This window comes from Pipistrellus hanaki (genome assembly GCF_964339955.1).
Source record: "Pipistrellus hanaki genome assembly, chromosome: 7".
In the NCBI taxonomy this organism is placed as follows: domain Eukaryota; kingdom Metazoa; phylum Chordata; class Mammalia; order Chiroptera; family Vespertilionidae; genus Pipistrellus; species Pipistrellus hanaki.
The window spans coordinates 77,601,244-77,615,106 of NC_140509.1; the positions used below are offsets into that span (position 1 = coordinate 77,601,244).

The 13,863-nt window shown below is 39.6% G+C and overlaps 1 protein-coding gene across 1 annotated transcript in view; it reads left to right on the forward strand.

The window, feature by feature from the left end:
* The window catches only part of MAN1A1 (mannosidase alpha class 1A member 1), a 143,636-nt gene that overhangs the window by 36,653 nt on the left and 93,120 nt on the right, over nt 1–13,863 (forward strand). The window contains exons 3-4 of the mRNA XM_084889940.1: nt 7,301–7,397; nt 8,193–8,308. Of these exons, the coding sequence (XP_084746066.1) occupies nt 7,301–7,397; nt 8,193–8,308 (213 nt within the window). The remainder of the gene's footprint in view (nt 1–7,300; nt 7,398–8,192; nt 8,309–13,863) is intronic.

Sequence of the window (13,863 nt, forward strand, 5' to 3'; positions counted from 1 at the left end):
AGGTCAGACCTGTGACCAGCCTCAGAACATGTGACAGCGGTCCTCAGCACCAGGTCTCTCCCTGGCCCAGTATTTCTGCTGGTCCTCTCAGTCTTCATTTCCACAGGGAAATGTGGGGAGTGGGAGAGCATCAGAGAAGTGGTGGCTAACCTGTTGACTGATATTCACATATCCAGAAATTCTTTTCCAATGGAAAGCGAGGGTTAGGGTAAGCTTTGACTTGATTCCCACAATTTACTTTTTCTTTCCCCCTTCTCCAATAGCTAATTCCACCAAAGATTTTTAAAAAGTTGGCACAATGATACCAAAAGTGTCCTGTGTTGAGGTTTTATTTGAAAGTTCCAGAAGTTACTTTCATGTGACTATCAAGTAATTTCAGGCAAAGTTTGGTGAACACTACTCTCTGGCTCTTAAAATTAGTTGTTGTTTTTTTCCAACGCATTAACTGTGAGTTTAATTTTGAGAGCAAAGGCCATCAATTTCCACTTCAGCAATCAGGGAGGTTGATTGACCTGCCACCCTAGACCTCCCTGAACCCAGACACAGCCCGTCATGTCCTTTAGAACAGCAGGAGTGTGTCCCTGGACCTGAGACCTTCTCTTCAGTGTCAAAAGAAAGCAGTTACATAAACGAACCAGAGATGGTCTTTGGCGTTAGACCTCTATCTAGGTTGCTCATGTGGTCACTGCAGGCTGAGATTTGTTAGCTCCAAATCTGGCTGGCATCAAATTCAAATTTTCACACATCCAGTTATTTTTAAAGTAGCCCAAACAAGCAGATCTTCAGCCATGAAGTGCCTGCCTGTTTTTCAACAACCCTCCCAACACCCCCAGGAACCATAGCCAGCATTTGCTGGCCCTTGATAAGATAGGGTCTTGTGGTTATAGGACTTCAAGCTGCTGCTGCCTTTAGAGTCTTCTGACCCAGAGACTGTCCACCATACCTGCAAGGGACATCGCTTACATGTGTCAGCCCCCTCTCTCTGGGAGGGTTCTTGCCTTTCCCTTCCTGGATGATGGCTCCTCCCCTTAATCCTCTGGGCAGCCTCATGTTGGGAGGGACTTCCTCTCCTACAGCCCTGTCCAAACACCACCCAATGTAGCCTGTTGTATGTGACTTACCCTCATAGGCACCTCTCCCCCCACTCTCCTAAACCCCACCTAAATTGGTCCCCAAGTCCATCAGGCAAAATCCCTACACAAGCTTACCTGGCACAGCCAAGCTTTTGAGAAAGCCAATATGTAAACTTTCAGAATCATCAGACGTTGCGCCATCTTGTCTTACATCTGGAGAAGACCTTTCGTAGAAAAGGTCTTCATTCTTTCTCCCTCCACCTTCGGATACCAAATAGTTGCGTATATTTACAAAAAGTTGTTATGTACTCTATAGTTTGTCTGGTTTTGTATAAGTGAGCCCCTCTTGTTTATCTTGTCTGTTAGCAGGAAAAAGTAGGAATCTCTTTCGCATTGCAAAGATCAGAGACACGCTTGAGTTTTTAGCAAAAATAATCATAATGCCTATTATTTATCAAGCACTTACAGTGAAATGTGTAAGCACTTTACATGCATTATTTTACTTAATCATCGTAGTCACCCATGAGCCTGGTATTCTTGATTATTTGCATTCTGTGGGAGATGAAAGTGGACTCCGAGAGATTAATTGCCTCACTTAGGGTCAGTGATTGGAGAGCGCAGATAAGAACCCAGTTTGTCAGCTGCCTACGCCTATGTCCTGTGCTTCTTCATTCCTCTCAGCCAGTGACGGGATTTCTCTATACAGACCCATGGGGAAGAAAGTAAACAGGGTCAGCAGCAAAGAGCCATGTTTCAGGGAGTGAGCTGAGATAACTCATCCACATTCAGACCGCAAACAGCGTTGTTTTTTGCCCACCACAGCTCTGCAGGCCTAGTGTGATTCCCCGTGACTGCCTCCCAGTCTCCTCTTACTGTTTCCTCCTTGCCTTTGGCCTCGTAGTTTCTCCTCCTGCTTCCAGTTGCCCATGGCTCCTTTTGTGGCTTTTTCTCTTGGTGTATTTCCAGTTACCTGTTTCTAGATCACGTTGGCCTCTGGATTCTTGGTGAATGTCTCCCAGTTCCACTCCCATTGTAGGGTAGATGGTTAGATTGGTGCATGCAGGGGAGGGCGCGTCACGCTGGAGTGCCTCACCTGCAGATCTCATGGCCAGCTCTCAGTCTCCTGCCTTTGGGGCAGGTGCCAGGCCCTGCATCAGTCAGCTAGGGCCAGGGACCCAGATCATGTTGTATAAACTATGGAAATTTTGTGTAAGACCCGACAGAAAGGGGCTGTAAATGAGAATTGAATATGTAGCCTCGAAGTCAAAAGTTGTGTGAGTTTAAGTTGAAATTTTTTTTTTTAAACTTTTATTTAAAAATTTTAAGTATAGTTGGTATAAAATATTATATTACTTAATATTGGTTTCAGGTGTAAAATTGATTCGACATTTTTATTCCTTATAATGTAATCATCCCACTGTCTAGTAGTGATCACAATAGTATTGACTATATTCCCCTCCACCTTTTTCACCCATCCTTCTGGCAACCATCTCTTGGGTCTCTGTTTCTGTCTTTATTTTATTCATTTGCATGTGTGTTTTTAGATTCCACATATAAATGAAACTATACAGTATTTGTCTTTCTCTGGTTGACTTATTTCACTTAACATAATACTCTTTAAGCCCATTCATGTTGTAATAAATGGCAAGATTTTATTTTTTATTACTGTGTAATATCACATCATCTTTATCCATGGTCTATCAATGGACATATAGGTTGTATCTTGGCTATTGTAAATAGTGCTGCAATGAACATGAGGATACATATATCTCTTCAAACTCATGTTTCCATTTTCTTTGGATAAATACCCAAGAGTGGAATTGATGAGTCATATGGTGACTTGTCTGGCAAAATGGTGAGATTTTTGAAAAGATTTTTAATGTGTCTTTTGTGAATAACTTAAGATCATATGAGTAAAGCATCAGTAAGTAAAGATATTTGCTAATTTTAGAAATCAATACATACCTAGAGAAGTTTAAGTATATTTTTATTTATTCCTGGCTTTGCATGTCCTTGATTAGGTCAGGTCATAGCATTGAAAACAAACTGTTAGGTACAGCAGTAGAGCTGTGCACAACACTTAATTAGTTTTCTTCTTGTTGTCCTACATATAAACATTTATGAGAATGTAGGAAGAAGAGGTTAAGCTTCCATACATTGTCTATTAGATTATAAGCATGATAGGATAATGTGCACTTCCCTTCTAGTACTTTAGCATCTCATTATTTATAGTATAGCTGACCCTCAATAAATGACTTTGCCTAATTACTCAGCCCTGATGCCAAATGAGAAGCAAATGCCAATTAAAGGATCTTATATAAACAGAGTCAAAGGGAAGCAATGCTGTTTTTTAAAATATTTTATGCCGTAATTACAGCTTCTCTCAGTAAAAATAATGGATTGCTATTATGGAATATTTTATCATTTTGTTTTATTTGTTTCCATTCATACCGTTACTTTCACGAATGTAAATATAAATACTCGGGGGGGGGGGAATTGGCTTGCTTTCAGTTTATCTATTTTCATGAGGGTTTCAGTATTGCATTTGAAGTCCCAGTCAGCATCAAGTGTAGGCCTGTTTTAATCCTTCTACTTAGGGTGTCAGGTTCTATAACCCTAATTAAACTGATGAAAACTACAAACAAAATGTAGGAAGAAGCGGGTAGTTGGTAGTTGAATTTTAGAAGTGACCTTCTTGTCCTGTCAGCTCACAAGCACACTGAGTCTGGGGAGATTAAATGCTTGCTTCCCCATGGTTCCTAGCTGGTAAGCAGCTAAAAACTGTAAAATTAAAAGCTAGTAGCATTTTGATGTTTTTAGGTATTTGTACAAGTCATAAACCCAAGTTTTATATGTCTCTCCCTCTCTCTCTCTCTCTCTCTCTCTCTCTCTCTCTCTCTCTCTCTCTCTCTCTCTCTCTCTCTTTCTCACACACACACACACACACACACACGCACGCACGCACGCACGCGTGTGATGTCTTGTCTTGGCTTTCACATGGTAAACCATCTGCAGAGGTCACCAATCACTAGATTCCTTAAGAAACCGCTCTGATGCTCCATTCAGGGCATTTACCACCTTATTTTCATTTTTGTTTCTAACTTTAACTCATAGAATCCCGTGGGATGAGGAACGCATTTTGAGAAACATGTGACAGAAGCTTTGGAAATGTAGGAGGCTAAGCAATTAGTGTCCACTTTTCCCTTGGGGGGAAAAATAAGAAAAGTTAATATATACTATAGAGGAAATTCAAATAGCACATTGTATCATTTTCGACAGAGCAGCAGTCTTGTATGGGAGAGCTTTATGCTCTTGAGGTCAATACTATATAGCGCTAGCTTCCCTTCAGTCCTGGAGCTGAAACAAATCATCATGGCGGGCTTTTCTGTTCTTGGGTCACAGGTATTCCAAAAGCTTTTGAACTTATAAAGTATTTTTGGAAATTTGTAGGAATGGGAAGTTTGCCAAATGTTACACGTTTCATAGGAGAACCAAATCAAACTCAGATGTAATCTCAAGGTGTTTTTGTGGATTCATAGACCTGGCCTTTCCAGAGGCTCATTAATTTCTATTTCTGTGATGTGGTTTAACTGGTCTCAGCATAGATTTAAAATTCAGTAAACATGGGATTACCCACCACGTGCCAAGCAGCGTGCTAGGTGCAATCACACAGATCACATTCACGTAATCCTTACATATATACACTCTGTGAGGGCTTATGATCCCCATTTTCCTAGTAAAAAGTCTCACAAAAACTGTGACTCATCCGTGATTATGTGACTCAGCAGTGATGTTACTGGGATTTTATAAGTCATGTTATTTTACCCTTAAGTCTATTATACTTCCCAATACAATGAATTCATAAGGAGAAAATCTTAAAAACACTGCTTTCTATGCATTTTGTTGATTGTTGGAAGAGAAGTCTGGTACATCAAAGGAGGACGCTGGTGCTGACTCACTAAGGGAGAGTGATGCGCCGTGTTGGGTGACACCATGGGCTTTGGAGTCAGGCCGAACCGGATGGCCCCTGGCTCCTCAGTGTGGAAAATGCCATGCCTTCGAGTAGAGTTGTTTACATTTAACTTCCAAGCCTCACTTTCTTCATCTACCAAATCATGTAACGCAACACACTTCACAGGGTTGGAATGAGAACTGAATACAGTATTGAATGTAGAGCATTTAGCAGAGTTCCCAGCAGATAGTACAGACTTTTTGAATTAAATGTATTGGGGTAACATTGGATAATAACATTATGTAAATTTTCGGTGTACAACATTACAATTCAATGTCTGCATGCTCACCACCCGAAGTCTTAGTTTCCTTCCATTGGCATCCACTGGACCCTTTTACTCACCACGTGCCCTCCCACCTGCCTTCCCTCTGGGGACCACCATTCTGTTGTCTGTGTGTATGTGTTTGTGCATTTGGTACTTTTAGTTTTATATCCCACACATGAATGAAATCGGATGTTTTTTTGTTTGCTTGTTTTTGTTTATTGGAGAGAAAGGAAGGGAGAGGGAGAGGGAGATAGAAACATCGACGAGAGAGAAACATCAACTAGCTGCCTCCTTCATGGCACAAACTGGGGATCAATCCCACAACCTGGGCATGTGCCCTGACTGGGAAATCGAATCAGCGACCTCTTGGGTGCGTGGGTTAACCACCGAGCCACACCATCCAGAAGAAATCATATGGCTTTTCTGTCTGATTTATTTCAGTTGGCCTAATACCCTCAAGAGATCCATCCAGGTTGTTGTAAATGACAGTACTTAATCTTTTATAGCTGGATGTTATTCCATTGTATATATTTACCACACCTTCTTTATGCAATCATTTGTCAATGGACACTTGGGTTGTTTTCATATCTTGGCTATTGTAAATAATGCTGCAATGAACAAAGGGATTACAAGTTCTGGTAGCCATTATTAGTAGCAATTATCGTAAGAAAGGAAGATAATGTACATATTGGTTAAAGAAAAATGTTAATTATCATTTTCAGGGGCATCTGAAGACTTTCTTATTCATAAAATTGAGTTGATTTCACTGAAGATATTTAGTGATATATAGCCCTTATATAGTATTTATAACTTTGTGATGCTTTTTAAAGAAATTTTAAATATGAAGTCATATTATAACATTTTCAGAGTATGTCCATATTTTAATTATTGTTGCTAACATATTGGAAGTAGTGACATGAATAAGTTCTATAAGGGGGGGAGTCCCCCTTTTAAAAAATGTATGTAAACATAATTATATATAAATTCTATATAAATTCTTTGTCATTAGAAAAACTTATACAACCATTATACAATAGTTATACAGCCATTTTGACAAGCTTTTAGAACAATTCCTCCCCTTGAAAATTATTCACTTTCTATTAGAGTAATGTCTCACACAGTAGTTCAAAACTTTGTCAGCCAGGAGAAATTAATTTGGTTTTCATTATATATAGATAAATTAATTTTGTTAAAAACTAATAAAAGAAAAGATTGGTGCAGCTAATGGTGACAGAGAGGTTTGGACTTAAAAACATTCCTGGTACAGGAGTCTAGATTGGGAATACACAGAGTCAGTCTTCTGTTACATAGGTATACACACATATGTATACTATTAAAGATTGGTTATATGAAAATAAGCTGAAGTTTTCCAAAATCAAGATATAACCATAGAGCCTTACTTTTTTCATTTCTTGCAGATATTTAAAAATACGTCTATATAGATTTGGTCAAGATAAATCAAAGGGTTCAAATGATAACCTTGAATATTTGTCTTGAATGTTTGTACTATACCTTGAGATTGAAAGACCAGAGAATCTTGTATACAGAAGTATGAATTTTAAATATAGAGTCTTTTCAGATTTAATCTGTCATGAGAATGAAATAGATAAATGTAAGAATGGTTTATCCTTTTAAGGATAAGCTAAATTTCTCTTGCTGGAAACTGTCCTTTGAAAATGATGTATATCTTAAGTAGAATAAAATGGATTCAAATAAGAAAAATCTCTATTTGTAAACATAAAGGGGTGATATATATATATATATATATATATATATATATATATATATATATATATTCTAGCTTATTCATATCATTGTTACAGTTTTAATTAATCATCTTTTAAACTAAGCAGTGAGTTTTAATATTTTAATCTTTAGGCCTTTAACATATGATCTATTCTGTAGCAAAAACATCTCAAATTATAATCCCATTTTCATTTCTTTTCTCAGATGATGAAACATGCGTGGTATAACTATAAAAAGTATGCCTGGGGATTAAATGAACTAAAACCCGTATCAAAAGGAGGCCATTCGAGCAGTTTGTTTGGTGAGTAGAATGTACTTTGCGTCGCTTGTCACAATTCAGCGACAATAACTTCTCCTAATTGGCTGAGCTTGTGGGTGGTGGAGATGTTTATGTGATCCTTCCGACCACGTTGCTAGGAAACTTGCACACCTGGTGGAGTTATCTGCAAGGTCCATCCTTCAGACAGCACCGGTGCGTAGTAGAACCACCTGCATCCCTTAGAATACACTGGAACCTTCCGGAGGCCCTCCTCTAATGGGTATGGGCACAGCATCATGATTTCTGGATCCCAAGGGGAAACCCAGCAGGGGAGCAGTTGGTCTGCTTCATTAGCTACTGGGTAGATGGGTGGGAGGGAGGGGAGAGAAGGGCTTCAAAGAGGGAGTCAAATTCCATTTTAGAGTAACGGCTTCTTAGAGCTATCACTAAACAATTTTAGAGCTCATTCTACGTAAACAGTTCTACATAGGTGTACTTTGATATAATCACATTAAAATGAATGCATTGCTCCCATTTTTTAGGTCAACTTTTTTCTCGCTAGAGAATGCAATCACAAATGAAATTTCTAAGAGATTCATCTTGTACAACTCTGAAGAAACTAAAGACTAGTGTATCCACCCATAGCCTGTGATAATTGTTTGACTTCTGTGCGGTTTTTTAATTTTCCTTCACTGGAAGAATTTTAGACTGTGTTCATTATTACTGTTTATTAATAAATTCAGTATTACCCTCTCCCTTTCCAAGGTCTGGTCAGTTTTCATGTATGTATCTATCAAAATTAATTGATTGACTAAAATTTTTTTCTGATATTTTCAGGCAGTATCAAAGGAGCAACAATAGTAGATGCCCTGGACACACTTTTTATTATGGGAATGAAAAATGAATTTGAACAGGCAAAATCATGGGTTGAAGAAAATCTAGATTTTAATGTGGTAAGTTAAACAAAAGTTGCCAATTCAGTTAATAGGGATAAATTCTGGCATTGGGAAGATTATTGTGTTGTACCCAAGCAGAAACAAATAATGCAACTTCTAAGTAGTATCTTACTGTATTCTTTTTTTATTATTATTTATTTATTTATTTTTTTACAGAGAGGAAGGGAGAGGGAGAGGGAGAGAGAGTTAGAAACATTGACGAGAGAGAAACATCAATCAGCTGCCTCCTGCACACCCCCTACTGGGGATGTGCCAGCAACCAAGATTTTATGCCTTTGATTGGAATCGAACCTGGGACCCTTGAGTCCACAGGCCAATGCTCTATCCGCTGAGCCAAACCGGTTAGAGCTCATACTATATTCTCAACTTGTCTTCCCTTACTACACACATATGTGTTTGTTCCTTTTTTGTTTTTTGGGGGTCAATTTAAAAGAAAATAGAAATTTGTATTTATCAAGACCTACATGTGCCAAGTATTCTTATTCAAGTCCTACATCTACCCTGTGAGTTAGGAATTGTTCTCACACCTTTACAAATTAGAAATCTGAGCCTCAGAGTTTTCACTAGACCACACAGCCAACTAACCACATCAGAGCTGTGAGTTAACACATACTTCTGCACTTTGTACGTTTAACATTTGTTAAGGGAAGCACAGGGTGCCAGATTGGGAGCTGCAGTTTAACAAAAGACCACAAGAGAAATTGAAATAGAGAAGTTTATTACTCACACGTCCAAGTACAAGGCTTTCCCCCAGGGGCCACACAGCACTGTCAAAGCCGAGTTCAGACAGACTGAAAGACAGGAACCCCGTACATGCCTTTATTAGGCTGGATAGAGTGCTTAGGAGTTTCCAAGCTAAGACCAGATTGGTCCATTCACACCAAAACTAGCGGGGTTTTGATAAGTTCTCCTGGTGTTTTTTTCTAAGGGGTACTCAAGGGGAAGGCCCTGGGAGGCTGGGGAATCTTATCACAAGGGCTGTCTTGGGGGTCATAGTAGGAACTTACATTTGCTTGTAACTTCCAGCTGTTGTCTAGGGCATGCACTTGCGTGCGGGGCTGAGAGAGGCTGAGTTCAGGGAAGGCACCCACAGGTCACTTGACTGCACAAAATGGCTGCAGAGTAGTCATTCCATGGAGTAGCTTAGCTAAACTCTCGGCAGCATCCAGCAGCGCTGCACCCACTTTCTTGTAAACAAGGCTTTGAAATTTGTTGACTGAGTAACCTCAACTATAAAATCGTGTCAATATATATTTTAAATATTTTTAAGAATTTGCATATGTACTATTATTCTTTTTTAAAATATATTTTATTGATTTTTTTTTTTACAGAGAGGAAGGAAAAGGGATAGAGAGTTAGAAACATTGATGAGAGAGAAACATCGATTAGCTGCCTCCTGCACACCCCCTACTGGGGATGTGCCCACAACCAAGGTACATGCCCTTGACCGGAATCGAACCTGGGACCCTTGGGTCCGCAGGCCAACGCTCTATCCACTGAGCCAAACCGGTTAGGGCTGTACTATTGTTCTTAACAAAACCCACGTACACCAAGGGAAAAGGTTCGGAATTAAGAATGGGGGACACTTCTGCTACTCCCTGAGAACTTGGATTTGGAAGAAGCAAGGGCTCTCCAAGTAGGCTTTGTAGTCAGGTCAGGTGTCTGTGGAGCTGCTTAGAGCTGAGACTACTACTTAAAAGAGTACGAGACATGCCAGGTGACTCCTAGGCTTTCTCGTTTAGTCTTTGTGAGAACCATCCAGGGAAAGGGCGTTTCCCCTATTTTTATAGATGGAGAGGTGCTTGCTTAATCTGCCCCAGTCATGCAGCAAGAGCTGTGGTTGGAACAAGGTCTGCCTAACTCAGTGACCCGGTTTCTCTTGGAGAGGAAATGCCAAGTGTTGAGAAATAAATACATAGACTGACAGAATCTGAGTCCTCCAAGGTTAGGTATGTAATCGTAGTAGCACAGCGCTCATTAAGTGCATTGCTCCATGGGTATCCGATGAATATTAATGAAACAAATGAGAAGCCAAGCTGTGCTGTCCTACTTCCCAACAGACTCCTCTGGAAGACACCTATCAGGGTGCAAAGGTGGCTGTCATTTTCAATATGCTTGAAATGATCCGGGGTTCAAGTGCAGTTGGTCTACTTGTTTTTACCTAGCCTACTTCCAGAATGGGCTTGTGGTGGCTCCTGCTACAGGAAGATCATTACCATACGGAATAATCCAGAGTTTCGGATTTGGCCATTTCTAAATCCAGTACTGAGCTTCCTGTTCTATACAGTCACTTTCAAGAACCATTGATTATCTAGGTCCTTACATGAGAAATATTGACAATCATCTTCAGTAATGAATTTTATAGACTAGACATTTTCTCCAGCTTAACCATGTCTTAGGTAGACTCTTAGGAAAAGCCAAAGTGACATTAACATTATTCTCAAGAAGCTTTGTTCTGCATTGAGGTAAAGTAGTATCTTGGGTGAGAGGCCAGGTGTTGAGGATGACAATGGAAAGATGATTAGCTGCTCCAGACACTAACTGGCAGCACGCTGAGAGAGCGGTCTCCGGCACACACCTGCATTGTACCTTTGATTGTAAGGAACACCATATGTTTTAGATAACAGAGATACTTGTGGCCAAAGTGGTTTTATTTTTTAAAGTTCCAAACTGTTCTCTTATCTAGTCTGCTGAGTGCCACCCTGCTTTGCAGGGAAATAAGTTGTAGGGCTTGCTCTCTGAAGGATGTAAATGGACCTCAGGAAGTGATTTTGGGTTTTCTCGGATGCCTGTTGAGCACCAGAGCTCCAGGCCATACAGCCTGAAAGAAGGGAGTTTTGCCTCAGTCTGACTCTATGGGTCGTCTGTCTTAGAGCAGCCTTACATAACTAAGTTTACTGTCCCGTTGCGTGGGGTTATTCAGTATTTTCCATCTGAATTTTCATCAGTGCTTGCCTAGAGGGATGGTTTTGGCTTTTTAAGAGGATATTGAGCAGTTCTCTGACCCTTATTAGTGATGGATGGGACTGCTACTTGAGGCCCTTCTGGACCTACCGTACCTGGTAAAGCCAACCTGTTAACATAATCTTCTGTCTTTGTGTATTTAACATTCTGTTCACTGTAAAGGGTTTATCAGGTTACTTAAATACGAAATTAAAAGCCACTAGAACATATGTTTCACTAAGTTACACTGTTTAATATTGCAATCTGATCTGTTAAAGGAGTTTTATACATATTCTTAATCCTCAAGTGTACCCTTTATAAATAAAGGTGTATGGTAAGCCTAAGCATAAGCAAGGCTTATAGGCAGTTACCTGTCTTTAATTAGTGGCTTTGAAGAGTCTCATGTTGTTTCTACCATGTTTTTCAGTAAGGTAAAGCATAGTTATAATACCTGTTAGTAGTGGAAAATTATTATTAAATACCGTTGCTGCTTTGGATTGTAGTGGGACAGTTATTATTGCACAGAGTTAATATCAGATGGTAGTCGAGCCGTTGTTATTAAACATAGTTATTGCACTGATTTGTAGTCGGGCAGTCTGCTTGCCTCTTACATATGGGAACAGGCTGTGAAACCCAGACTTATAGTTCATTGTGTAGAAAGCTGACAGGGAGTTTGGAAGAATAGCTAGCAAATGAGTACTCTCCGAGAATTATTCCCCTTTAAAAAGAGAGAGAGAGATAATTATCTTTGAAAAACGTCTCTCAGAATTAGTATTGAACACTAAAAGTAGAATTAACATATTTTTGAAAATAAAAGTTCTTTTTCAATTTAATGTAATCAATTGGATGTCAAGCTGTGTGGAATCATGGGATAATAACTATGGAGAATGCTGGTACAAGTTTGATTCTAGATAATTATAAGGTTTGAAAGTGCAAAGCAGCAATATATCTGTCCTATAGGGAAACTTTTGCCTCTATAGTTCCTCAAACAAAAGGAAACTGGCTGGATTGTTCTATATGTGTTAGTGTAATGGTCAAACTAGTTACATCATTTATTGAGATCTATTAAAATAGATCATTTTATAGAGAAACCAAAGGCCCAGTGCACCAAATTCGTGCACGTGGGTGGGGATGTCCCTCAGCCCAGCCTGCACCCTCTCCAGTCTGGGACCCCTTGAGAGATGTCTGACTGCCCATTTAGGCCTGATCGGTTGTCCCCAACTGCCCTCCCTTGTAGGCCTGGTCCTTCCCAACTGCCCTTCCCTGCTGGCCATCATGTGGTGGCCATCTTGTGTCCACATGGGAGAAGGATCTTTGACCACAGGGGGGCAGCCATCTTGTGTGTTGGAGTGATGGTCAATCTGCATATTACTCTTTTATTAGATAAGATTGGTTTTAAAAAGCACAACCTAATGAATTTCTTTGAGTTGTTTAGCGGGGAGAAGTTGGTCTTTCCTGCACTTGTTTTGAAATAGTCCCTTTCCCTCTTGCCCAGCTCAGGTTCTTCATGCTCATGAGCTCATCATGGTCAGTTGAATTGCAGAAAACCTTTCCCAGTAGAGAAATGCAGCATAATGTTAAGGATTTGGGGGAGGGAGGTACGAAAAATTATTTATTGACTTAAATTTTTTTTTTCATTTTAGAAAGCTTTGTCCATTTCATAGATGTAGAGTAAATCAAAGGACAGAAATAATAGGGAAAGGGGTAAACGCTTAAGGTGGAAATGATCAATCTAAGACACCCAAGACAATTTGAGAGATTAGTACTGAGGCCTCATTTTATTGTGGTTTCTAAGACTCACCTGTTGTTTTTAGGTGTAAACTGAGTTATGCCATTTATTTTATTAAAGTTTCCATATGAATCTGGTTAAGTGTGCTCTTCGATTCAAAGGCTGTTGGTAGAAGAAAGTCAAAATGAAAGAGCAGTGACTCTCATCCTGATTTTTTGTGTGACTATGTCTTTCGCCAAAAATGCCCACCTTCCCCTTGCTCATCAGCTGTGATATTAGCAATTTAAACAGAAGACAGGATCTACATGTCAAGCTGAAACTCACATATGATGTGTGCTAAAGGCCATGGGATACATAGGGCAGATTCCTAGAAAGCAGACATGCATGAAAGAGATGGCAGAGTTCGCCTTCCTTGTTAGGATAAGTCACACAAGATTTCCATGTCACAGGCTGGTTAGGGTTTGCCCTCCTTTCACATTCTGTCCTTCCTCTGCCCCAGCTCCTCTTCTGTCATTAGGGTGAGTGACTGGGAAAAAAATTAGAACATCTTAAAAGACACTACCTGAATATTAACAGGAGGTACATATTTATTTAAATTTAATAAGATTGTTTTAATGGAAAATGGATTTAGAAGCTTATAAAAATGGCCTAAAAACTTCAGGTTGTAGAAATTTACTTTTGGAAATCCAGATGTCATATAAATGATATCAAGCCCAAGAGGAAGTTTGGTCAGAATTCTATATTTCAAAAGAGGGTGTGTGTGTTTTTTTAACCAAGAAATATGACTCCCTGGAGGGTTAGAGATGTATCAGTTTGCGGTCTAGAATTTAGAATATTATGATTTTGGAGTTCCCGGTTTTTCCAGCAATCTCTGTGGAAG